This window comes from Epinephelus moara, chromosome 11 (assembly GCF_006386435.1).
Source record: "Epinephelus moara isolate mb chromosome 11, YSFRI_EMoa_1.0, whole genome shotgun sequence".
NCBI classification, from domain to species: domain Eukaryota; kingdom Metazoa; phylum Chordata; class Actinopteri; order Perciformes; family Serranidae; genus Epinephelus; species Epinephelus moara.
This window is the reverse complement of record NC_065516.1, coordinates 19,248,568-19,272,248: the sequence shown is the minus strand read 5'-3', so window position 1 is coordinate 19,272,248 and position 23,681 is coordinate 19,248,568. Positions and strand designations below refer to the sequence as shown.

At 39.6% G+C, this 23,681-nt stretch overlaps 3 protein-coding genes across 4 annotated transcripts; 1 reads left to right on the top strand and 2 right to left on the bottom strand.

The window, feature by feature from the left end:
• The first annotated feature begins 1,309 nt into the window (after window positions 1-1,309).
• mix23 (mitochondrial matrix import factor 23) lies at window positions 1,310-5,718 on the top strand. Of its 2 annotated transcripts, none has more exons than XM_050056539.1 (5): window positions 1,310-1,441; window positions 4,301-4,426; window positions 4,521-4,667; window positions 5,251-5,310; window positions 5,407-5,718. In XM_050056539.1, exons 1-5 carry the CDS (start codon window positions 1,391-1,393, stop codon window positions 5,455-5,457), a joined length of 435 nt encoding a protein of 144 aa, XP_049912496.1. In that variant the 5' UTR covers window positions 1,310-1,390; the 3' UTR covers window positions 5,458-5,718. The 2 variants fall into 2 exon arrangements, with proteins under 2 accessions (XP_049912496.1, XP_049912497.1); XM_050056540.1 differs by having other exon boundaries at window positions 1,350-1,418.
• Window positions 5,719-8,204: 2,486 nt separating this feature from the next.
• On the bottom strand, window positions 8,205-23,491 carry LOC126397636 (leukocyte cysteine proteinase inhibitor 1-like). The gene is made up of 4 exons (XM_050056544.1): window positions 23,484-23,491; window positions 10,638-10,708; window positions 10,431-10,535; window positions 8,205-10,204 (listed from the first exon to the last, which is right to left on the bottom strand). Exons 2-4 carry the CDS (start codon window positions 10,695-10,697, stop codon window positions 10,058-10,060), a joined length of 312 nt encoding a protein of 103 aa, XP_049912501.1. The 5' UTR covers window positions 10,698-10,708; window positions 23,484-23,491; the 3' UTR covers window positions 8,205-10,057.
• On the bottom strand, window positions 13,606-14,244 carry LOC126397644 (cystatin-B-like). The gene is made up of 3 exons (XM_050056553.1): window positions 14,182-14,244; window positions 13,978-14,079; window positions 13,606-13,737 (listed from the first exon to the last, which is right to left on the bottom strand). The coding sequence occupies exons 1-3, from the start codon at window positions 14,242-14,244 to the stop codon at window positions 13,606-13,608; spliced, it is 297 nt and encodes a 98-aa protein (XP_049912510.1).
• Window positions 23,492-23,681: the final 190 nt, after the last annotated feature.

The following is a 23,681-nucleotide window of genomic DNA, read 5'->3' as shown; positions in this document are numbered from 1 at the left end:
GGGGGCAAACACTTTTTCACACAGGGCCATGTAGCTTTGGATTTTTTTCTTCCTCATTAATAAAACCCTTCATTTAAAAACTGCATTTTGTGTTTACTTGTGTTATCTTTGACTAATGTTTAAATTTGTTTGATGATCTGAAACATTTAAGTGTGGAAAACATGCAAAAAAGTAAGAAATCAGGAAGGGGGCAAACACTTTTTCACACCACTGTATATATATATATATATAATTTATCTAACCAGCTAAAAGTCTCATTGTGATTTTTTATTTTTAGTGACGAGCTAAGAGGGCAGCATGAATATTGTTACAACAATAAATACAAGCAGACGAGTTAAACAGTCACACACCTCAAAGAGCAAGCACAACATCCTGTTAAAATGCAACACACGCAAAATAATAATAATAATAATAATAATAGTGATAAAATAAAATAAAGCAAAATAAAATAAAACATATATATTTTAAAGTAAAACTATAAAAAAATATAAAGTTGATATTTTGCATGAGGAGATGCAAAATATTAACTTTTTTTTGTTTGTTTGTTGGGTTTTTTTGTTACATTTGTTATCCTTCATGCTGATGCCACTCAACAAAACACCTGTCTTAAACTTTGGCTGTTCAAAGCACATATTGCATATTTGTTACAGTAAATCCAGATTAATTTCCAATTAATGTTCTTAAATTAACTATTCCAATAGTAGTTATATTTATTTCCTTTATTTAACCAGGTAAAAGTCTCACTGACATTACATTTTTAGCGGCTTAATATATAATAATAATAATAATAATAATAATAATAATAATAATAAATCAAAAAAATTTTTTTTTACATTTGTTATGCTTTATGTTGATGTCATTTAATAAAACACCTGCCTTAAACTTTGACTGTTCATATTCATAACAATATTGCTTTTCTGCAACAATCTCACAAAGCATGTCGGTACTGCATCACATACTGTGCTATATTCACGTTGAATTACACGGATATTTCGTGAAGGTATTTCGTTAAAAAGTCTGTTTCCCCCCTCAAATGGTGTGTGCCCTCAGTGTCTGGAGTTAAAGCTTAATTTTGGTTATTGTCTCAGTCACAGAGATGACTGATTGAGGTGAAATATAGGTTAAAGTGCAAGGGGGGGCGACACAAATCGGTGGTGTGATTCACAAAGTTAAGTACGTTACTGTCTGTTCATATTTAAAAAGCATGCTTATTTGAATAAAGTTTTTTTTAGCTTGAAGTTATCCCGAGATAAAAGCCTTTCACATTAAGAATGAATGTTAATATATTGCCGTGTTAATATATATTTAGCTGGACCGGGGTGAGTTTCATTCAGGCACCGTCTTGGACAGCCACCGCGCGCTGTGTTCACAGAGGACCCTGCAGTCCACCATGGCGGCGCCCGGTGGAACTTTAAATTGTGAGGACTTTTCAATGTTTCAGGTAATTTAAACGAAGGATTAATCGGTCTGTGCTGACTTGTCAGGCAATGGCTGCGGTCTGAATCATAACCTCTGGAGAGTTCACATGTCGTGTTGTTAATTTCCCGTGTGAGCGAGTGAATGAGTGACCCTCCTGATCACTAATGTGTTCACTCTGTTTGCTCTGGAGGAGTTCAGGGAGCCAGACAGCACTGGATACAGGCAGCATATGGTTTATAAGTGACTGTCAGGGGCCTTCAGGCGAACATATCTGAACCTGTTGGAGTTAAATGGACCTTTTTCACAGCAGACATTTTGACTTGTCATAGTAGGAGGTGAAATTGATAATACTAATGATGGCTCAGTTCCATTAAGTGTCTCAGTAAGCTATTCCAGTGAGCCAGTATGGATGATACCAGGGCCTCAGTGCAGCTATCAATTATGTTATTGAATACACATGTGCCTTCCCAACTGTGACATGTCAAAATGTCTGCTGTGAAAAAGGTCTCTTGGTCAGTTCCTGGTTGGCAGGCATACTACTGTAAATACAGTAGAGAACAATTACAGTAGTCAATGCTTTGCTAATTCCAGTAACATACTGTATACCGTTCACAGTATTTTACTGTATATGTTACAGTAAAATACTGTACAATGTTTAGACTGTCCTTATGGCGATGTAATGATGAAATTAGTGCACACACACAAAAAGGTAATAGAGAAAATATTTATATTGAAGAGCCTACATTTATGTGCAATTTTGGCACATTTAAGATATTTTATAACATTTCTGCACAGGTCACACCTCTTGTAAGAGGTGTTGACAGAAAAACAGTCCCTCTGTTGTTAAAACTATCAGCTGATTGAGAAAAGGTCAGTTTAAAGTGTACTGTACACCAATATGTGGAGACCTGTTTATTTAGGCTGTTGACTGGATTTAGTGTGTCCTTACCGGCACAATGTGATTTTGCCAAGTAGGACATGCTCCTGGATCAAAATCCCACCTCCGATCCTGAACCAACACTGCAATCAACCAATCTCAGCCCTCTGACAGTGTGTGCTGCTCCTGTGCTTCTTTCAAAATTCCTTTGTGCTTTTTCAGAGCCAAGATGGTTTTCCAAAATGAAGTTAATAAAATAGAACAAAATCCTCAGTGACACAGAACAAAAGACATATACGCTAGTGCAGGGTTAGCGAGTTAGCTTGCTAACTAGGTTGGCTAGGCTACCAAGTTAGCTTGCCAATAGGCTAGAATATTGTTCACTAATGAAGAGTGTGGGTAATATAACAAAAAATACTCTTACTCTTAATGTTTGTGAACAATATTTTAGTCTATTGGCAAGCTTACTCGTTAGCAAAGCCAACCTACTTAGCAAGCTAACATGCTAACATTCTAGACCCCAGCTTACTCGTTAGCAAAGCCAACCTACTTAGCAAGCTAACTTGCTAACATTGTAGACCCAAGCTTACTTGTTAGCAAAGCCAACCTACTTAGTAAGCTAACGTGTTAACATTCTACACCCAAGCTTACTCGTTAGCAAAGCCAACCTACTTAGCAAGCTAACGTGCTAACATTCTAGACCCAAGCTTAGTCGTTAGCAAAGCCAACCTACTTAGCAAGCTAACATGCTAACATTCTAGACCCCAGCTTACTTGTTAGCAAAGCCAACCTACTTAGCAAGCTAATATGCTAACATTCTAGACCCCGTCTTATTCGTTAGCAAAGCCAACCTACTCAGCAAGCTAACTTGCTAACATTCTAGACTCAAGCTTACTCATTAGCAAAGCCAACCTACTCAGCAAGCTATCGTGCTAACATTCCAGACCCAAGCTTACTCGTTAGCAAAGCCGACCTACTTAGCAAGCTAACGTGCTAACATTCTAGACCCAAGCTTACTCGTTAGCAAAGCCAACCTACATAGCAAGCTAACTGGCTAACATTCTACACCCAAGCTTACTCGTTTGCAAAACGTAGCTAACTCGCTAACACCGCAGTAGCAGATAAAGTTTTTGTTTTATGTTATTGAGGATTTTGATCTATTTTACTAACTTCATTTAGGAAAACTAGCGTAGCTCTGAAGAAGCGCAAAGCAATTTTGAAAGAAGCACAGGTGCAGCACACTGATCATGTCAGAGGGTTGTGATTGGTTAATTGCAGTGTTGATCCAGGAGCATGTCGTCTGCAAAATCACGTGTGTTGTTTCTGAGACGTCAGGCCATGCTCTGATAACCGGGGATGAATTCAAATGTAGTTGTACTCATAAATTGACATACCCCTGGCAGAATTTGTGAAAACTGGTCTTTTTTTTTGATAATGTGACTGATCATGTATTCCGTATGAAATACAGTCCCGAGACAATCTACACTTGGATCTTCCAATATGACAGTGTTCCAAAACCCAAGGTCAAGTCGTCCCTTCAGTGGCGGCAGCAGCAAAAAGTGAAGGTTCTGGAGCGACCATCTGAGGCTCCTGACCTCAGTGCCACTAAGCCATTATGGAAAGCTCTCAAACATGTAGTTAATGCAAGAATTCCCAAGAATTTATAGGACCTGGTGGCTTTACGGTAAAAAGAGTGTGCAGCTTTACAACCTGAGAAAATAAAAGGCCTTGTCCACAACTGTTGCATAAGACTGCAAGCCATCATTGATCCCAAAGGGGGCAGTACACAGTTCTAAGAACAAAGGGTATGCAAACCTCTGAACAGGGACCATGTCAGCCTTTTTTAATGCCATGTTTTGTTCAATGATCGTGCCACTCTGTGATGCCTTATAGTTTAATTTGAATCCCATTAAAGAACTGTGCATGTTTTTGTGACTGTCAGATGGTTGCTTGATGGTTTTAGTTGAAGTGAGGCTGCTGACTGTCTCCCTGTGTGTTTCTCAGGAGGTGCTGAAGGTGATGCGCACCATAGATGATCGCATCGTCCATGCTCTGAACACCACCGTGCCCACAGTCTCCTTCTCAGGGAAAGTGGATGCCACGCAAACATGCAAACAGCTCTATGAATCTGTGAGTGACGGTCGTGACTAAAATAATGTGTCTGTGTGTTGTGGGGGCTAAGTCTTTCACAGCTTTTCCTGTAATAATCTCATGTATTCCACAGATGATGGAGGCCCATCTGACCAGAGACAAAGCTATCAAATCCTGTATAGCCCAGACATCGGAGGTGGTGGGACAACTGCGTGAAGAGAGGGCAAAAGACAGCGAAAACCTGGCGCTCATCAAACAGCTCAGAAAGGAGCAGACCAAAGTAAGTCCTGTTTGTAACACTAGAGGGCTTCAAACACCACCAAGCTGTGAGGTGTGTGTAATGTCTTCTGTGGCTCGAGGAGGAGTTTTACAAAGTATGAAAAAAAAAAATGACCCTGATGATGTCATAGTGATGTCATTATTGTCTCGGATCAGGCACAGAAAAGGAAACATTTTAATAGAGAGCCTGCATTACAGACAGTTTGTGTGGAGTTGTAAAGAAGTGGGGATCTAGGAGGCAGAAGGGGAATCTGATGACAGATGCCACCAAGGTGCCTTATGGGAAATGTAGGATGGAGTGTTTTTGGAGTTCGACCCATAGTCTGGAGTAAAAGTCAGGATATTTTGGATTCTGTTGCTTCTTTTTGTCCTTAAAAATCAATAGTTCCCCCCTTTATAAATGGTTTTTTTTTCTACATGGTAAGTTCCACACACAGACAACATTATTTTCTCCTCCTCTGATCTGCACGATTATCTACAATTTAGGTGAACTGACCCTTTTTCAGTGGAATTATATAAACAGTTAAATTGGTGTTTTATATATGTATGTAATTATGCTGCCATTTTTTCTTCCTTGTCTCCAGTTAAAGCTTATGCAATCAGAGCTGAATGTTGAGGAGGTTGTCAATGATAGAAGTCTGAAGGTATGCTCACCGTTATCACTAATGTCCTATTATCACACACAAATGCTCTGTCATTATCTTCTGCCTTAATTGTTCCTGTTTTTTTACTGTGTTCAGGTTTTCAAAGAAAGGTGCAGAATCCACTACACACCTCCGAAGGTGAAGTGACGACGGAGGTCTGACGAGCGGAGCCGCTTCACTCGAGGTTTGAATCCGGACTGGGGCTGAAACTGTGACCTGCTGCTGAGTCCTGACTGCAGGCTGCAGACCATCCAGACCACTCTGACCTCTCCTCCAATACACTTGTATTCCATTGTGATCGTTGTAATGCATTACCACAGCTGTAAGAGAGTCATCCGTGTGCTTCTTTAATGACAAACATTGTACAAAAGGAGTTTTTTAAAAAGACAATGAAACATTTTCAAGTGACATGTCTTGTGTGTGTTTTAAATCACCTGGACCACCGAGGAACTCAGTGTTTTCTGTATGCAGGGAGGTGGTACAGTTTAATCCACTCCGTCTTAAATTCATGTACAGATTGATATATCTGAAACATCTCGTTAACTGTTGAGTGGTTTGGTGTAAAATCTTGTACACACATTCAGGGTTACCAGGTAATAAATCCTAATGACAATGTGAACATGTTAGCATTTAGCTCATAGCACCACTGTGCCTCAGTGCAGCCTCACAGTGCTGATGGCAGGCTGCACACTCTTAATAGTGTTAGTCTTTTTTGTTTGTAATTTGTTCAGGAAAGTTTTGCAGACAGGACTTAGTTTCACTGTTTATCCTGATTTGGTCAGATTCTGTATGCTCCACACTCATTTAGTAATCTCAGAAGTAGTATGAAATACATTTTCCTCCTCCAGGACACCTGTCAAGTAACTGACAGCAAGAAAATGTCTCCTGGTTTGTGTGATCAGATCTCACAACTTAAGAAATTAAAAATCTGTATGTTCATAATAAGGTTTGTGTGAACTGTAGGGATTTATTTACCTTTTTTTAAATTTATTTGTCAAACCTTTTTCCAGCCGAGCCAGCATCTATTTTAGAAATCAGACTTTATAAAAGAAAACCAAATGCTACACATAAGAACCACAAGAAATAAATATTAATTAAAAAAAAAAAGTTTTAATCTTTATTATATATTTAGAAGGCAGTGCATTCAACTTGTAGCTTTCCAACATCAAATATCAGCGTCAAATCATTTCAGAATAAAGAAGCAGAGCATTTTAACATGAGACTGCAGCCTGTAAGTGTTTAACTGTTGAAACAGGTTGTGTGATCAGATGGTGAAAGGTTCAAGGGGGTCGTCTTTGGTTTTGTGCTGCTCTACACCGCGCAGTAATTCCTTTGGGTCCGGCGCACCGTGTACAAGCAGAGGTATTTGGAAGACACTCAGATGAATATAGTCTGCTCCTCCAACATGAACCTGCATGAGAGAGGATAACTGCAAGTCACAAGAAATATATTCATCTGGATCTTGTGTTGCTGAACAGTGAAGATCTTCTGCCATCACAGATCTGGTTGTGTTGCTGAACAGTGAAGATCTTCTGCCATCACAGATCTGGTGTTTACTGTCCTGCCATGAATTTGACATGACATTAGGTTTAACACACACAATTAATTCAGTTTGTATAATATACAAAGACACATCTGAGTTTTATTACATTTTCAAAATGTGGGTTCCATGCACTTCAAGTGTCACTATTATTCCGGCTAGCTTTTATCCTCCGATACCCCGAATGAGTTTTGTGGATTAAAAACTACACTGGACTTCTTGTCAGCATGAGGGTCAGTAAGTACTCTATGTATTTTCATTCTAAAATGGCCATTTCCTTTAAGAAGTGACTACATTTGAAAATGTCTCAGTATTTTGTTGAGGAAGGTTGACAAAGTGGCTGCTTCTTTTCTCTTTTTCCTTTTTTGGTGCTTCTCCACCAAAATGGTAAAAAAACAACAACCCTTGACATCAAATCTCCCTTGCCATGGACTTTTTTCACAGCAGACATTTTGACGTGTCACAGTAGGAGAAGCACTGGTGAAACTGATAACAGTAATGGTGGCTCAATTCCATTGCGGGTGTTTTCACACTTGGTCCTTTTCAGCCCTCTAAGCAAACTCAGAGCAGTGACTATATAAGTGAACAGAACTCAGACCCCTCTGCTTCAACGGTGTTTTCACATTTAGTCCTTTTTAAATTAACCGAACTCAGTCCTCTTAAAGTGGACCAAAAAGTGCACCAACTGAAAAGGGACTCAGTTCTTTTTGTAGAACAGTATCATATTGTAGAAGCAGTATCTTCCGTGGAACAGACTCCTCGTCCTTGCAAAAAAAAAAAGAACTCACGAGTGCCGCTAATGTAAAGACGTGAGGTGCAGAGAGGCAATGGCCCTCCAGATTAAATTAATAAATGAAGAAAAAAAGAGCTCACTCATGATTTGATATTATAATTTAATACCATAGTTATTTCTTCAATTTATATTTGACTTTACTTTTCTCTAATCATTTATTAGAGGGCATTTTTAGATGCAGGACAAACATGTGACCACCTCTGCCCTTACAAATAAGGTCTTAACATGTTGAAATATGATTAAACACTCACTGTATTCTGTAAGGCAGAAAATATAATGAAATAGATTTAGTATCATGCAGTGCACCTGCACCTCTCTATTCTGGTGACATTGTGGTGTTCCTATCAACAGGTTGTTGTTTTTTTGGCACAGAAGGGAAAGACATTTTACGTGACTCTTGTCTGTTGCTATTTGACAGATTACTGTGTGGATTGCTGCCTTGCGGGTCCTCTTGTTTCTCTGTGGTTCACAAGTGAAAACCAAAAACATCAGGTCAGGTGTCGTGATCGCAGTGTGGCTTTTATTAAATATGTCACCGCCTCAGTTCAACTTTGTCTGCAGCAGCAGCACCTGTTCTCTGACATCTGGAGAGATTCTGGATTATAATATTATACAGACATTATATCAGAAAATTATCATAAACTCACTGTTGAGCTGCCACAAAAGAACACGTTATGCGAACAATGTACAAATCTGTGTATATGATGTCAGGGTGGATCGTCTGCTTTTCCACACCTATAATATAAAGCAGACGGAAACAGCTTCAGACAGGACGGTGTTATCTTATGATCATGTCGCAATCAAGAACATGGAGCAATGTCAACAGCTGCTGTTTAGCTGGCACAGAATCTAACAGTAATTATTAGGACTGTTCGTCCTCCTTCTGTGGAAAAATATCTGTCCAACCCTTTTCTCACACTGCCTGCCAGCTGAAATCAAACACCTGCAGCTGTTTCATGGATCAGATTCAACAGAAAGAAAAGCAACACACAGTTTTTGATAACTCATATTTCTCTAAACTGATTTCATTTTTTGTTAAAAAACCATTCAGATATTTCTCTGTACTAATATTCAGCTCAGCACGAAAATTAATCTAACATCTGAAATATCCTGACGCAACAAAAACACTTGATACAGATGACAGAATCAAAAAATCCCACCTGAAGAATGGGCCTGAAGCAAAACTGTATTCATGTCTCAGCAGTCCTTACTGTAATAACAGACAGCGCTCATACTCCCTCTAGTGTTCAGAGGTCGGCCTGTAAATCCATACAGATAAATCGAGACATAGTTCTCCAGAATCATGATTGTTTTGCCAATGCGAGGAAAAATAAGTTTTAAGAGGAAAGTAATAAAATGCATGAATATCATCTAATCAATTTTATTTTATTATGTTTTAGAGTATTTGAATTATTATTTTTGTGGGCTGATAAATATGACTGTACTTAGTTCATTAGTGTAATTTCAGTTACTGTGCGTCCCTCTGCTGACCAGTGATAGAATGTAACTAAGTACATTTACTCAAGTACTGCACTAAAGTAAGAATTTGAAGTAATTTTACCTCACTTGAGTATTTTAATGATTCATATGAAAATATACACGTGCAGCTGAGACAATTATTCGAAAGATTCAAAAGTTAGTCGGCAACTATTTTTTACATAAATGTTGAAATTATTTTTATGCAAAATATTTTAGTGCTCCAGCTTATGAGGGCCTGCTGATTTTTCTTTCAATTATTTGAACTATTTTGATTATTTAAAATTATTGATTGAACATTTTTGCCAACTTTCAGGTACAAATATGTCCAGTACTTTGCTTTATGAATACCTAAAACTCATAATATTTCCATCAGCCTCAGCTGTACTTATGTGCTATGCTACTTAGCAAATGCTAGCATGCTAACATGCTGCTGCTAAGTCCTGGCTGCAGACCATCCAGACCACTCTGACCTCTTCTTCAACATACTCATATTCCATCCCTAACCCAGTCATCCCTGTGCTTTGTTATGTTGCCTGTGATTGAAATCATCTGTGAGTCTTTAGAGGAACTTGTGTTTTCTACATGCCGTAAAGAGGTAGCCTATACTTCTTAACCAAAAAAACTCACACATCCTATCGTTAGAAAGCTACACTCCTTGCAGTTTGATTGATGTGGACTATTTCAAGATACATCCACTACTGCTGGTTAGAAATCAGACTCCAGGAAAGAAAAGCAAATGCTGCACATAAGAACCACAAGAAATGTATCAAGGTTTTTTTATGCTTTAATCTTTATATCTTTAGAAGGCAGTGCATTTAACTTGCTTCTTCCCAACATCAAATATCTGTGTAAAATTATTTCAGAATAAAGAAGCAGAGCATTTTAACATGAGACTGCAGCCTGTAAGTGTTTAACTGTTGAAACAGGTTGTGTGATCAGTTGGTGAAAGGTACGAGGGGGTCGTCTTTGGTTTTGTGCTGCTCGACACCACGCAGTATTTCCTTTGGGTCCGGCGCACCGTGTACAAGCAGAGGTATTTGGAAGACACTCAGATGAATATAGTCTGCTCCTCCAACATGAACCTGCATGAGAGAGGATAACTGCAAGTCAAAAGAAATATATTCATCTGGATCTTGTGTTGCTGAACAGTGAAGATCTTCTGCCATCACAGATCTGGTGTTTACTGTCCTGCCATGAATTTGACATGACATTAGGTTTAACACACACAATTAATTCAGTTTGTATATTATACAAAGACACATCTGAGACTTTCAAAAGGTTTTTTTTAAATGTCACAAAATTATTTACCTTGATGACGAAGAGTTGTCCTCCCTCCACATCCTTAACCCTGTATTTAACTGCTTTGAATTCCCTGTAGTTCTTGCCTGTCTTTTTCTCCACTTGGCCCTTCACCTGTGTGTGAATGGAATAAAATATGATGTTAATCCAGACTGAAATGCAGACCAGAGAGTTGTGTGTGGAGGTTGTGAAGAATAAAGGTAGATTAAAGCTCACCAGATTACATATCATTTTAGTTGCCTCGGTGGCGTCCTCTGTCTCACTCCATCCGTCCATTGCAACAGGGTCTGTTGAAGTTAACAGAGAAGTCAACTGTTTGCTTTTATGCGTCTCAAGAGTTTGAACTGTTTATACAGTACAGTATTTATACACAGTGACCACTCCTGAGTACACCTGACAGGTGGCTCCACTACATGTTGGGTGGAGCTGCACGTGTAGCCACAACCCTCACATGATAATGATGAATTCCTCTCTAAATTCTAGTTGAATATTTAAAAAACAAATCAATGTTTCAAAGAGTTCAGACTTTCATGGTGTCGTCCAGATGCAAAATTCAAAGGTTAATATTGTTTTGATGCCAAATGATGCAGCATTAAGGCAGGACTCCATCCTGCTCAAGTGTGGTGACCTGCTGAACTAACACATCCACAGTGGGGCTGATACTGAGTAGTATTCATCTCACACATTAACATTTCATTCAAATGAACAATGTCCAAGTCTTCTTTAAACAAGTGTATATCATATCTGTCTCAACAAAGTCAAGGGCGGCACAGTGCTGCAGCGGTTTTTGCTTCACAGCAAGAGTCCCTAATTCAAACTCGGGGTGCCCGTCTGTGCAGAGCCTGCATGTTCTAACATAAAGCAGACTGAAACAGCTTCAACCAGGATGGTGTTATCTTAAGATCATAAAATAATCAAGAGCATGAAGTAATGTCTACAACAGCCGTCTAGCGGGCACAGAATCTAACAACAATGATTACATTTGTTTGACTTCTTTCTTCTGTCGAAAAATATCTTTGCCCAACCCCTTTTTTTGACACTGCCTGCCAGCTGAAATCAAACACCTGCAGCTAATTATTTATTTATTTGGATCTGGGGAATCTGGAGGTCAGGTTGACAACTTGAGCTCTTTGGCACGGCCATTCTTGAGCAGTGTTTGTGGTGTGGCGTGGTGCACTGTCCTGTTGGGGGCCACTGCTACTGGGGGGTGCTGTTGCCATGAGGGGGGGAGCCTCTGCACTTGTGTTGAGGTGGGTGGAGCGTGTCAGTTGGCATCCACATGAATGTCAGAACCTACGGTTTCCCAGCAAAATGTTGCACTGTACCAAGATGATCAATGTTGTTCACTTCACCTGTCATCGGTGTAAATCATCTTCTTCATCTGTGGCCGACTTATGGGCAACTTAAACAGCTGCTGTGTTTAAGTGGTTTACTCATACGACCTATCATTAGAAAGCTACACTCCTTGCGGTTTGATTAATGCAGACTATTTCAAGATACATCCACCACTGCTGGTTTAATAAATGCTTCTGTCGGACAAACAACAAACAGTAATTCGTCTCCTATTACGCCTTGTCATGATCCACAGATCAATAAAATTCCAACAGAAATGGTCCTCATACACTCCATAACCTTATGTGCTGTATGAGTGTGGAGGTTGTGTTTCCATAACTGGACACATGGGGACTGTAGACTACACTGGTTACTGCATGGTGTTCAAACGATCCGAGCTCAATCCAGTGATATATTTAGTCCACACACATTTTTACATCCACAGATATCCACAAACTGTTGTTGCATTATTTCAACGGTTCAAATTTCTCCATGTACTGTCCATTATAAATGTAGTTTACATCTAAGTATGCTGACAGCATGATACCCAAATGGTGGCTGGACATGGGCCTGCCTTACTTCCTGGGTTTCAGAGCCAATCAGTAGCCAGAGGTTGGTCCAGAGACTGATGGGTCTTGTAGTCAATGATGCTGCCAACCCTGAGGGAGCTTTTTTTTTATCTTGTTTTTATCTTGTTTACTGTCATTATAGACTATTACAAATGTAGGCTACATGAATGATCAGATGAAAACAGTCTTTTGGTTTTTAGGTTTTCTAAAAGTGTTGTTGTATACAGTAAGCTCCTAAATAGACATTTCTGTCTGTGTTGATTTGTTTTACCCTTTCTCTCAAAAGCACCTGGACAAAACCTTAGAAAAACATTGCTATCTATATTTAATTTGGACTAGGGGAGGCTTGACGCTATGGTGCCATTGTGTTTCCCAGCTAATAAATCCCAGTTTTATCTGCAGCATCATTTTACAAAAAAATATTAAGGCAAAGATAAAAAAAAAATTAACAGCAGTGTGTTGAAACTTATACAATGTGAGATCAGTGAGATCAGCACTTACAGTGATTCTGACTTATGGTGGAGACACTTCAGTGTTACCTTTCTAATGAGACCATGCATGAACATGTACTAAAAATGGAACAAGAACAGCTTTTTGTTAACCTTGGGTATGCCTTGGATGGGCGTTTTACAGGAATGGTAAAAGTCAAGTAAAATATCTGAAATATCTCAACAACAGGTTGGATCAACAGGGTGACCAGACAATGAATCCTCATGACAATGTGGGCATGTTAGCATTCAGCTCAAAGCACCACTGTTCCTCAGTGCAGCCTCACAGAGCTGATAGCAGCCTGTTAATATCATTGGTCTTTGTGTTACCTTTGTTCAGGAAAGTTTGCAGAGAGGACTCAGTGTGAGTGTGTTTCCTCATTTGGTCAGATTCTGTACGCTCCACACTCATTTAGTAATCTCAGAAGTATGTATACAATTAATTTTCCTCCTCCAGGACACCTGACCTGACAATTAACTGACAGCAAAAAATGTTTCCTGGTTTGTGTGTTTACTTTTTTAAATGTACTTGTAACCATTTCTTCCAGCCGAGACAACATCTATTTAAAAAATCAGACTTCACAAAAGAAAAGCAAATGCTGCAGATAAGAACCACAAAAATAATTATAATTTTTTTAATGCTTTAATCTTTATGTTTTCTTTAGAAGGTAGTGTATTCAACTTGGTGCTTTCCATCACCAAATCAAAGTCAAATCATTTCAGAATAAAGAAGCAGAGCATTTTAACATGAGACTGCAGCTTGTAAGTGTTTAACTGTTGAAACAGGTTGTGTGATCAGTTGGTGAAAGGTACAAGCGGGGCGTCTTTGGTTCTGTGCTGCTCGACACCGCGCAGCACCACCTCTCCTCCATCACATGGAAGTTTGCGATAGACGCTAAGATGATCATAGTCCTCTCCAACATCAACCTGCAGGAAAATGAAAGTAAATTATACATCTTAGCAAATATATTAATCTGGATCTTGTGTTGCTGAACAGTGAAGATCTTCTACCATCAGGGATGTTTAACTGGTGTTTACTGTCCTGCCATGAATCTAACATGACATTAGGTTCAACTGGATGTCACAATTAATTCAACATGAATATTATACAAAGACACACCTGAGGCTTTCAAACCTTTTTGTCAAATATAGCAATATTTTTTTTACCTTGATGAGGAAGTTCTCTCCAGTCACAACCTGACTCCTGTATTTAATTGCTGTGAATACCACATAGTTCTCCCCAGTGAAAGCCTCCACTTGGTCCTTCACCTGTGAGTGAACAGAATAAAACATGATGTAAATCCAGACTGAAATACAGACCAGAGAGTTGTGTGTGGAGGCTGTGAAGAATAAAGGTAGATTGAAGCTCACCTGATCACAAATCTTCTGAATTTCATCAGTGGCATTCTTTGTCTCACTCCAGGCTCCAGGCATTGTCACAAGGTCTGCTGAGGTTAATGGAGAAGATAACTGTCTGCTTCTACGTGTCTCAAGTGGTAAATTTCAAGCTGGATTTCACATATATTTATACTGTGTAACCACCCCTGGACTCAGACTGGAAGGTGGCTCTCTTTTATGTGGTTCTGGGTGGAGCTTCAGCCCACACATGATTGTGGTGAGGAAATGCGATGTATTGACAGTTGAAACATTTGAAAATTTTGAGTTGCAAGAAATGACTAATGAAGTTTCATTAAAGAAGCAACAGACAGCATTTTTGCCTATATATATCATTATTGAAATAATGTGGGTTGCACAGGGCAGTATACACAGTAAAATCAGACTATCAGCGTTTACATAGGTTACTTAATGGCTTTGCAATCTTGGCAATAAGCTTCTGCCACCGGGGACGAATTTTCGCGGAAAAAATCTGCTTTACGGCAGGAAATGCGTCATGTATTGCCAAACTGGTCGGTCAGCCAATCAGGGACTGGAGCTGGTCCTTATGAGGAACTGGCCGGGGCATGAGATAGTTGAGTCAGGGGCACAATGGCAGACGGACAAAATTTGGAGATAAGTGAAAAACGGCCTCCCAAAAGAAAATTGTCTGAGGAGGCGAGGATGCACAAAAAGGAGAGTGATAAAAGAAGAGGAAAAACAAGAGTAAACCTCAGTCAGGCGTTCAAGAGATGGAGGGAGCTCCGTGACCAAAGAGGCTCAACATCGGTGTCCAGTTAGCTTTCTTTCTAATGGCTCAGTAAGTAACACGGCTAAATGTTAGCTAGCCGAGAGAGGACTGTACTGTACTGGCTGCTAGTTCATTCCTAGCTGGCCAGCATCGCAAATCGCCGCAACCAGGGACCAGGTAGCGAGTGTTGGTCGGCTGACATCCTCGTTGCCATTCTACGGCAGCCCTCGGACAGTGATATATCCCTGCTCTGTACACTCTGCCAGCAGTTTAATAATAATGTTTTAGTAGTAAGCCATGTTCTAAGCGGGATAATGTAAAGTGAGCCGGTGACTGTTGAAAAATAACTCCGCTGCGCGTCGGGGTTCCATTCCCCTGTCGGGAGTTATTTTTCAACAGTCACTGGCTCACTACACATTATCCCTTACATGTCTACTGTTGTTTGTACTAATACTGTAACGTTACATATTGGTATCATTTACTGTGAGCTGTTTGTACTGGTACTGTGCAGTCTGGTATAATTATTTGCATTACTATTTGCTTTTGTCTTCAGATAAATCTGATAATTGTTGCTCGGTCTCTTTACTCATTTATTTAGTATAGTGTCCACACACCTTCTCATTCTACATATACATAGAGGTATACTGGTGGCTTTACAGCCTACATTTTATTGATTATCTCTGATCCCCACAGTCAATTTGGTCTTTGCGACAGTGCCAGCAACACTGCTGACGCTAGGTAGCGCCAAGCTAACAAAACCCCGAATCCTATCTGTTGCCTCTTTAAATATTATTTTAGTTTTTTATTGCAAATACAGTATGTCATCTCTTAAATCTATTTTATTATATTTTCTGGGCTGAGTCATGAAGACTTGGGTTTGAACATCTACAATATAGGTGTGATGATCAAACAACATGAAATGGAATGACTTGTTTAACCTGAAGGTCACTTTAATAATAAAGTTGATTTAAAAAATGAACTTCAAAATGGGTTGAAAAATAAATTTACCTGAAAGCCAACTATCAACCACAGNTTAACTGTTCAGCATGAGTCAGTCAAAACAGTGAGATTAGATTTATTTGACTTCCTTCTTCTGTGGAAATATAAAGCAGAATGTAATATAAATATAATATGATATAATATAAAGCAGACTTAAACAGCTTCAGACAGGATGGTGTTATCTTAAGATCATAAAATAATCAAGGTCAACAGCAGCCGTTTAGCTGGTACACATCTTACAGCAATGATTTGATTTGCTTGACTTCCTTGTTCTGTGGTAAAATGTCTGTGTCCAACCCTATTTTGACACCTCCTGCCAGCTGAAACACCTGCAGCTATTTCACAAATCAGATTCAATAAAAAGAAAAGCAACACTTGTTTACATTTGATAACTCTGAGTTCACTTTTTCAAAACTGGTCAGACATCTCTCCTTACTGATCAACTAATCTAACACTCAGGGCTGGACTTGGACAAAAAATCGGCCCTGGCATATTGGTCGAGAGAAGCCCACCACAACCAATCACTGTGTGGAGGACCGAGCACAACCAGGTTGCAGCCGGCCTGTGGAAAGCTGCGGCCGGTGGTATTGTCGCCCAGGTCCCTTACAGGGAAGATGACAGCTAAGGTAACAAATTGGGGACTAATTCAGCTCATATCATGACTAACTTTACACTGGTTCCCAGTAAAATCCAGAATTGAATTTGAAATCCGTCTCCTAGTACCATATTACCCCACCAGATCACTGCGTTCAGAGAATGCAGGGTTACTTGTGGTTCCTGAAGTCTCCAAAAGTAGATCAGGAGCCAGAGCCTTCAGCTATCAGGCTCCTCTTCTGTGGAACCATCTTCCGGTTTTGGTCCAGAAGGCAGACACCATCTCCACATTTAAGACTAGACTTAAGACTTTCCTCTTTGATAAAGCTTATAGTCAGGGCTGGCTCAGGCTTGCCCTGGACCAACCCCTAGTCAGGCTGACTTAGGCCTAGTCTGCTGGGGGACCTCCTATAATACACTGAGCCCCTTCTCTCCTTCTCACTCTCAGATTCTTTACAGTTGGTTTCTTCTTCATTTGCTAACATTCATGTCCTGTTACTGCATGTCACTGTCTCAGCTTCTTCTTCTGAGCCTTTGTGCTCCACTGTCTTGCAGGTTCCCTCGAATTGTGGCTATGCCTGGGTTGTGGGTCGTACTTACGCTGCTGCTGTGGTCCTGCCTGATGCCTACTACTGCTGTTATTATTAGTCATACTTCTGCTATTATTATAAACATATGATTATTATAATCACATACATATACTATCATATATTAATATATACTTATGACATATATACTATAAAAATACTTTTATTGTTATTATATTATTACTAAGATTAATGCTGTTGTAGCTATTGTCATTGCTGTTTGCCCTGCATCTCTCTCTGTCTCTAGCCCTTTTTAGATAGGAATTGTGCAAATTTGCAGGAAAGCCCAATCAGTCTTTTTTCAGCATTGGCAGTATAAAAACAAAATCGGGGAGTGCAGCAAAACGCTGCCTACCTACTTTTGTTTATACAGAATGCGCCTTTTTCGGGGCAATGGGGGGCGTGAGCAAGTAACAAAACATGTAGCTCAGCATGCGATGTAAACAGTGACGTGGGAGGGAAGCCATGGCTAGTCAGGCGGCAATTCTCTCGTTAGTTGGCCTGTTCTTCACCGTCCCTGTCATCTGACGGTTAATGGCCTCTTCGTTTGCGAGGACAAGGAGGGCGCGCAATTCCTTGTCTCCCCAGTTGGTCATCTTTACAGTGTCTGTCAGGTTTGTGTTTCCCTCTTGCTACTAGCTGCTCGCTAATTCCTGCTATCAGCTGTTTCCTGTTTATCCACCACCAGTGGCTCGGTCTGTTTAAACTAAAAGGTTTCCGCCAATATGACTACCCTATGAGGCGGAAAATTGGGCACCTCGGATCAACTCGCCAATCTGGCTGTGTGTGTCTAAACACTCGCAGCTTGTTGGCCCAACATTCGCGGAAAATCTGGCCGTGTAAAAGGGGCTTCTGTCTCTCTTGGTCTCTGCATCTCCTAAATTATCATATGGATCACTGTACATTTATTATTTTGATCTACATGATATCAGTTGTTCCTCCTGAGGTTTTTACCATTTTTCTCCTGTTAAAGGAGTTTTTTGGAGAGTTTTTCCTTATCTGCTGTCAGGGTCCAAGGACAGAGGGATGTCGTATGCTGTAAAGCCCTCTGAGGCAAATTGTGATTTGTGATATTGGTCTTTATAAATAAAATTGAATTTAATTAATTTCAGTGGATCATAACATATTGTGTATATGGAATTAATCTGCAGATGCTCTAATTCAAAATGAGACAGAACTTTTGGATATATGTAACTTTTGGTGCCATGACAAAGGCCAAAATGTGACCTGCAAGAAACAGGACGGCTTGTTGTTTCTGGAAAACTTGCAGCAACCACCGGCCAATTAAGACAAGTGATCGGAGAGGCCGTTTACACGTTGCCGGCTATTTTCATAAACGGACATTTCACCATCTCCGTTTTCAAAAAGATCTTCGTTTACACTTACCCGTGTATATACACAAGAGCATGCCAAACCTGTAGGTGGCAGTGTAACGAGAAGCTCAAGCCTTCCATGTATCCATTGTCACCATAGCAACATAGGTCGCACTTTTGACACAGGCGCAAGTTCCGGCGCATACTGTGACGTCGGCTGCCTATAACTCCGTTTATCTCCGTTTATCTCAGTTTACATGCAAACGCGCAACCGGAGTTTTCCAAAATCTCCACTCTGGCCGGAGTTTTTAGAAAGACTCGTTTTCAGAGGAGAAATCTCCGTTTGCGTGTAAACGAAGAGCACAAACGAAGGAAGATGTCTCCGTTTATCAAAATCACCGTGTACATGTAAACGGCCTCGGAGTCTGCAGTCTGCAACAGTCTCTAGTTATTTCATTCTTGCTGTCATTTCCTCTTTTTTCAATTTATTTTAACTGGGTGTCACAGTTCCCCTGAGTGGATTGGAGAGTAATTCAGATCACCTGTTGCGCAGGGTGTGGGCACTGACTCCTAATTAAGAATTGAGTACAGCTTGGTGCATTGTCCCTCTGGACCAATCAGGGCGTGACTACACCCTCTCTGAGGACTTAAGAGGGGTGAGAAAAGGCACACTCAGGACATTCTGGTCCTTCCTCAACGTCAGGCAAACCTCGTGTTAGCGAACATTGCCAGCCAGAACCTCAGGTCTCTAGGTCCTTTGAGAATTCAGTGCTGTCTTCTTCTGTGTGGTTTGAGGGGATTTTTTGCATTTTAAAACCTAAGTGGAGGAAATTTTAAAGAACCTCTGAACACTAGGTCCCCTGCATCTGGGCTGTTCTTAGTGTTTTTGTGCAAGAGATTAGCTTGCCAAATGATCACCTAATGCCTGCAGGCTATATATAGTTATTTACTGGTTTATGTCACTGAGACCAATTATAATCCAAACACCGTTTATAAACACATTTGTTTTATCAAAGGTTGAAGAGACATCTGTTTAATGTTATTGTTATGGAGACTTTTACATTGTGAAGGCTCTTGTGAAACTTGCTTCCACATATATTTTCAAACCTCTGCGTTGGCGATAGCCGCGGCCGGAGGCGAAATGTATTCAGGTTGTCAGTCTCATCCTTGTGAACACAATATCTCAAGAATACCTCAAGGGAATTACTTTAAATTTGGCACAAATATCCATGGACTCATGGATGGCCTGATTGGATTATGGTGGTCAATGGTCAAAGGTCAAGGTCAGTGTGATCTTGCATCAATCTCATTCTCGTGAATTCTCCAATATCTTAAGAACACCTGAAGAGAATTTCTTTAAATTTGACACAAACGTCCAGTTGAACTGAAGAATAAACTGATTCGGATTTTGTGGTTTAAGGCCAAGGTCAGTGTGACCTCAAAAAATATGTTTTTGGCCATACTTCAAGAATGTATAGGCTAATTATGGTAAAACTTCACACAAATGTCTAGTAGGATAAAAATAATCAAGTAATGAGATTTTACATCCAAAAGGTCAAAGGTCACCTTCACTGCAACATCATAATGTTCTGCATAAAACACTTGTCTGGCCATTTTTCAACGTCTTATCTCAGAAACAGAAGGGGAGACATTTGGTCAGATACTTAAGTGGTGACACTCATCTTGGATACCCACCTTGAAATTGTACTGACTTATCGATTGTCTGTGCTCCTGGGGGGAAGATGTGTGTGAAGCGTCCATGTTTTCACAGACATAAATGTCAACTGAAAAAGAACCTTGGCTGGGTTTCTACATTTATGAATCACTGCAGCCAAAAGAGGTCCTTGAGCACAGAGTCACAAATATGCACTCAAAATATGAGGATGGTTGGTCCTGTGGTCTGGTAACTGGTAGACAGATAGATATAGAAACTCACACATGGGCAAACACGACCAAATGCATGATCTCTGCAGACTCATGTCTAGCCAAGATGACATGTCAGAGTGGATTTTCCACAGATGTAAAATAAAGCAGACTAAAGCATGTTCAGAGGGGACGGTGTAAACATAAAATCATAAATCAGTCAAGAACCTGGAGCTCTGTCAACAGCAGCCGTTTAGCTGTCACAAAATCTAACAGTAGCATCATTAGAGTAGTGTTTGTCGTTATTACTTCTGTTGAAAAATGTCTTTATCCAACCATGTCTTCACACTGCCTGCCAGCTGAAACCAAACGCCCTAACCTGCAGCTATTTCACCCATCAGATTACACAGAAACAAAAGCAACATGTTTGATAACTCACATTTCTCTATACTGAGTTCACTTTGAAAACCCTACCAGACATTTCTCTGTACCAACCTTCAGCTCAGCACAACAGTCTAATCTGACATCCAAAATGTACTGAAGCAACCAGAACACTTGGTACGACTCTGGTAACAGAACACTGACAACATTTGTCTCCCAACAGTAACACTGTCACTCATTATACAGCAACCACAAAAACACTAACAACAGGTAGCATTACAGTATGTATCACAAAGACAAAAGTCTTTGAAATATCTTTTATGTATTTACCGTGAACCACAGTTATAAATAATACATAGAAATACCAAAAATCTCAGATTAGGATTATTACTCTCCAAATAAAACACTTGTTTGATAAACTTGAAAACATTTTTCCCCATTATGACCATTTGCTACCTGGCCTCCATAAAAAGACAAAAATAATGTTGCATGGAATTAAAATATCCACCTCAAGTATGAGCCTGGACCAAAACTGTGATAATTTCTCAGCAGTCCTTACTGTAATAACAGACAGCGCTCACACTCCCTCTAGTGTTCAGAGGTCAGCCTATAAATCCATACAGATAAACTAGGAAATGAAATACCCCTCCAGATTTTTTTTGTGTCCCAAAGTGGTCAGATTTGGAAACACTGTTCGTTATAAACTGAACCATTGACTTTGTGTCCATAAATGGATCACCTCTGAGCAACGTTTTCAGGCTGTGTGGTCATGCTTTAATATAAATACGTAACATAGTTATGATTTTGAGAGTTTTGACAGCCACACAAGCTTTTACTAGGAATCAATCAGATTTTACTGATTCCACTTTCTCTTGTTTTGAAACTGGTTGGATGAATTCAACACTTTCTACAAGCAGGCAACTTTGGAGCTACAGTACAGGTGTAGGCACAGCCCACACATGATTGTGGTGAAGAAATGTGATGTATTGCTCTGTGCCAGTATCACTTATTTCTTATTTCTTATTCAGTAATAGTAGAATAAATGCAAGACCATAAGGACAAAGTGGGCATTGTAAGAGCAATAGATGATTGCAGCAGGTTTGTTAACAGCTGAAACTTTTGAAACTTTTTGAATTGCAAGAAATTATTAGTGAAGTTTCAATAAGTTGCATCTTGCAGCAGCATTTATCAGCCATATTTGCCCATCAAGTCTTAAAGTCTTATATAAAGACAAGAATCTGTCACACCAGGTTTTAATTCCATTTTTTCAGTCTTACAAACCAACATGTTGCTTTAAGATTTAATTTTGTGTCAACAGACCAGCTGTGAGAATGTCGTATGTTTACTGTCATTTACTGTCACAGTGTAGCTTCTAAATTCAACACTCAACTTTCACTGAAAGACTGCCACAATATCAGGACAAGATGGTTTCAGGTGCAGGCCTTTCTGATGCTGAATCTCTATCGTTCATTAATTACATTTGAAGCAGCTGGCACTCTGACAATGCTTTGGCAAACAACCAGCCACACCCCAGATTGTGGGAAACATTAAAAGATTTGTTCTGAGATTTAAAAGGGTTTTTTTTGGCTGTTTTCCAATGTTGTTTCAGTAAGAACAGTACAAGTGTGAAGCAGAGGGTGAGAGAGTCGTGCTTTTACAAGAGCTAAATATTCTAGTATGCTTTCCAATTGTCTGTTTAAGCACCTCAAACTAAAATTAGTGGGCTTCAATTGTCTTCGATACTGTACCAGCAGACTGATTCTGAGTGCCCTGCCCCTCTTTATTTCCACCACCGAGAGGCCCTTGAGAAAGGCCCCTAATGCTCTGAAGATCAGCTCACACTGTGGTTGATAGCTGACACAAAAGAACGCATGTTATTATGTAATGAGGTGTAAATACAGCAGAGCAAAATCACGTTACTATATGAATATTTTAAAGTGTTAATATAAACTAGATGCTACAATGTGGTGTTTTAATCAGTGCAGTATTTTCAGTTCATTGTAAGTTACTAAACTGTACCACAGATGTTGTAAGTCCTGACAGAGATATCACAGGAATAATATTATTCACGGCTTAAAATGATAAACTAGTGTTCAGATTGTTTATGAATCAGTAGGCACATATTTGACATTTCTATATTGTGTTTATGAACAATATTATTGATTATATTATTCAGTGACTGGGGAAGAGGCCTCTGGCTGCAACATTCAAACAATTGAACAAGTTTTAAATGTCCTGTGCATGATTTTATACACATTTTCCCAAATTCAGCCTGACATATTTAGAAACTTTGGGATCTCCACTGGAAGTTTAAATAAAGTTCTGTTGGTTTGAATCATGTTTAACTGCACAGCATGAGTTTATAAAGACTCCATGACCGTAGAAGAGGTTAATAACACTGAGTTGTATCCCTATTACACAAATCTGTGTAAGATATGATGTCAGAGTGGATCCTCTGATTTTCCACACCTATAATATAAAGCAGATGGTGGATGGTGTTATTGTACGATCATAAAATAATGAATTTCGTGGAGCAATGTCGACAGTAGCTATTTAGCTGGCACTGAATCTGACGGTAATGATTTGATTTGTTTGACTTCCTTCTTCTGTGGAAACACCGTGTGCTTTTTTGAAATGAGAAACATTGTACAAAAAGGAACCCAGTGTTTTCTACATGGAGTGAAGCTGACTGAAATATCTCAACAACAGTCGGGTGAACTGGCAAAAAACTCAACCCAGATGAATCCTCATGACAATGTGAGCATGTTAGCATTTAGCTCAAGGAACGACTGTGCCTCAGTGCAGCCTCACAGAGCTGATGGCAGCCTGCAGACTATAAACCTTCTCTGTCTTTGCTTTGTTCAGGAAAGGCTGCAGACAGGAATTAGTTTTGTTGTATTTCCTCGTTTTGATGCACCAATCAATCAATCAATCAATCAATCAATCAATCAATGAATCAATCAAACTTTATTTATCTAGCGCCTTTCATACATCAAAAATGCAACCCCA

What these genes read in the sequence shown, in the direction of transcription:
- mix23 (XM_050056539.1), top strand. Translation starts at nt 1,391, where the DNA reads ATGGCGGCGCCCGGTGGAACTTTAAATTGTGAGGACTTTTCAATGTTT. An exon ending in GCAAACAGCTCTATGAATCT is followed by an intron (nt 4,427 to 4,520) that starts GTGAGTGACGGT and finishes TGTATTCCACAG; the next exon opens with ATGATGGAGGCCCATCTGAC. An exon ending in TCAATGATAGAAGTCTGAAG is followed by an intron (nt 5,311 to 5,406) that starts GTATGCTCACCG and finishes TACTGTGTTCAG; the next exon opens with GTTTTCAAAGAAAGGTGCAG.
- LOC126397636 (XM_050056544.1), bottom strand. Translation starts at nt 10,697, where the DNA reads ATGGACGGATGGAGTGAGACAGAGGACGCCACCGAGGCAACTAAAATG. An exon ending in CTAAAATGATATGTAATCTG is followed by an intron (nt 10,536 to 10,637) that starts GTGAGCTTTAAT and finishes ATTCACACACAG; the next exon opens with GTGAAGGGCCAAGTGGAGAA. An exon ending in GACAACTCTTCGTCATCAAG is followed by an intron (nt 10,205 to 10,430) that starts GTAAATAATTTT and finishes TCTCTCATGCAG; the next exon opens with GTTCATGTTGGAGGAGCAGA.
- LOC126397644 (XM_050056553.1), bottom strand. Translation starts at nt 14,244, where the DNA reads ATGCCTGGAGCCTGGAGTGAGACAAAGAATGCCACTGATGAAATTCAG. An exon ending in TTCAGAAGATTTGTGATCAG is followed by an intron (nt 14,080 to 14,181) that starts GTGAGCTTCAAT and finishes GTTCACTCACAG; the next exon opens with GTGAAGGACCAAGTGGAGGC. An exon ending in GAGAGAACTTCCTCATCAAG is followed by an intron (nt 13,738 to 13,977) that starts GTAAAAAAAATA and finishes ATTTTCCTGCAG; the next exon opens with GTTGATGTTGGAGAGGACTA.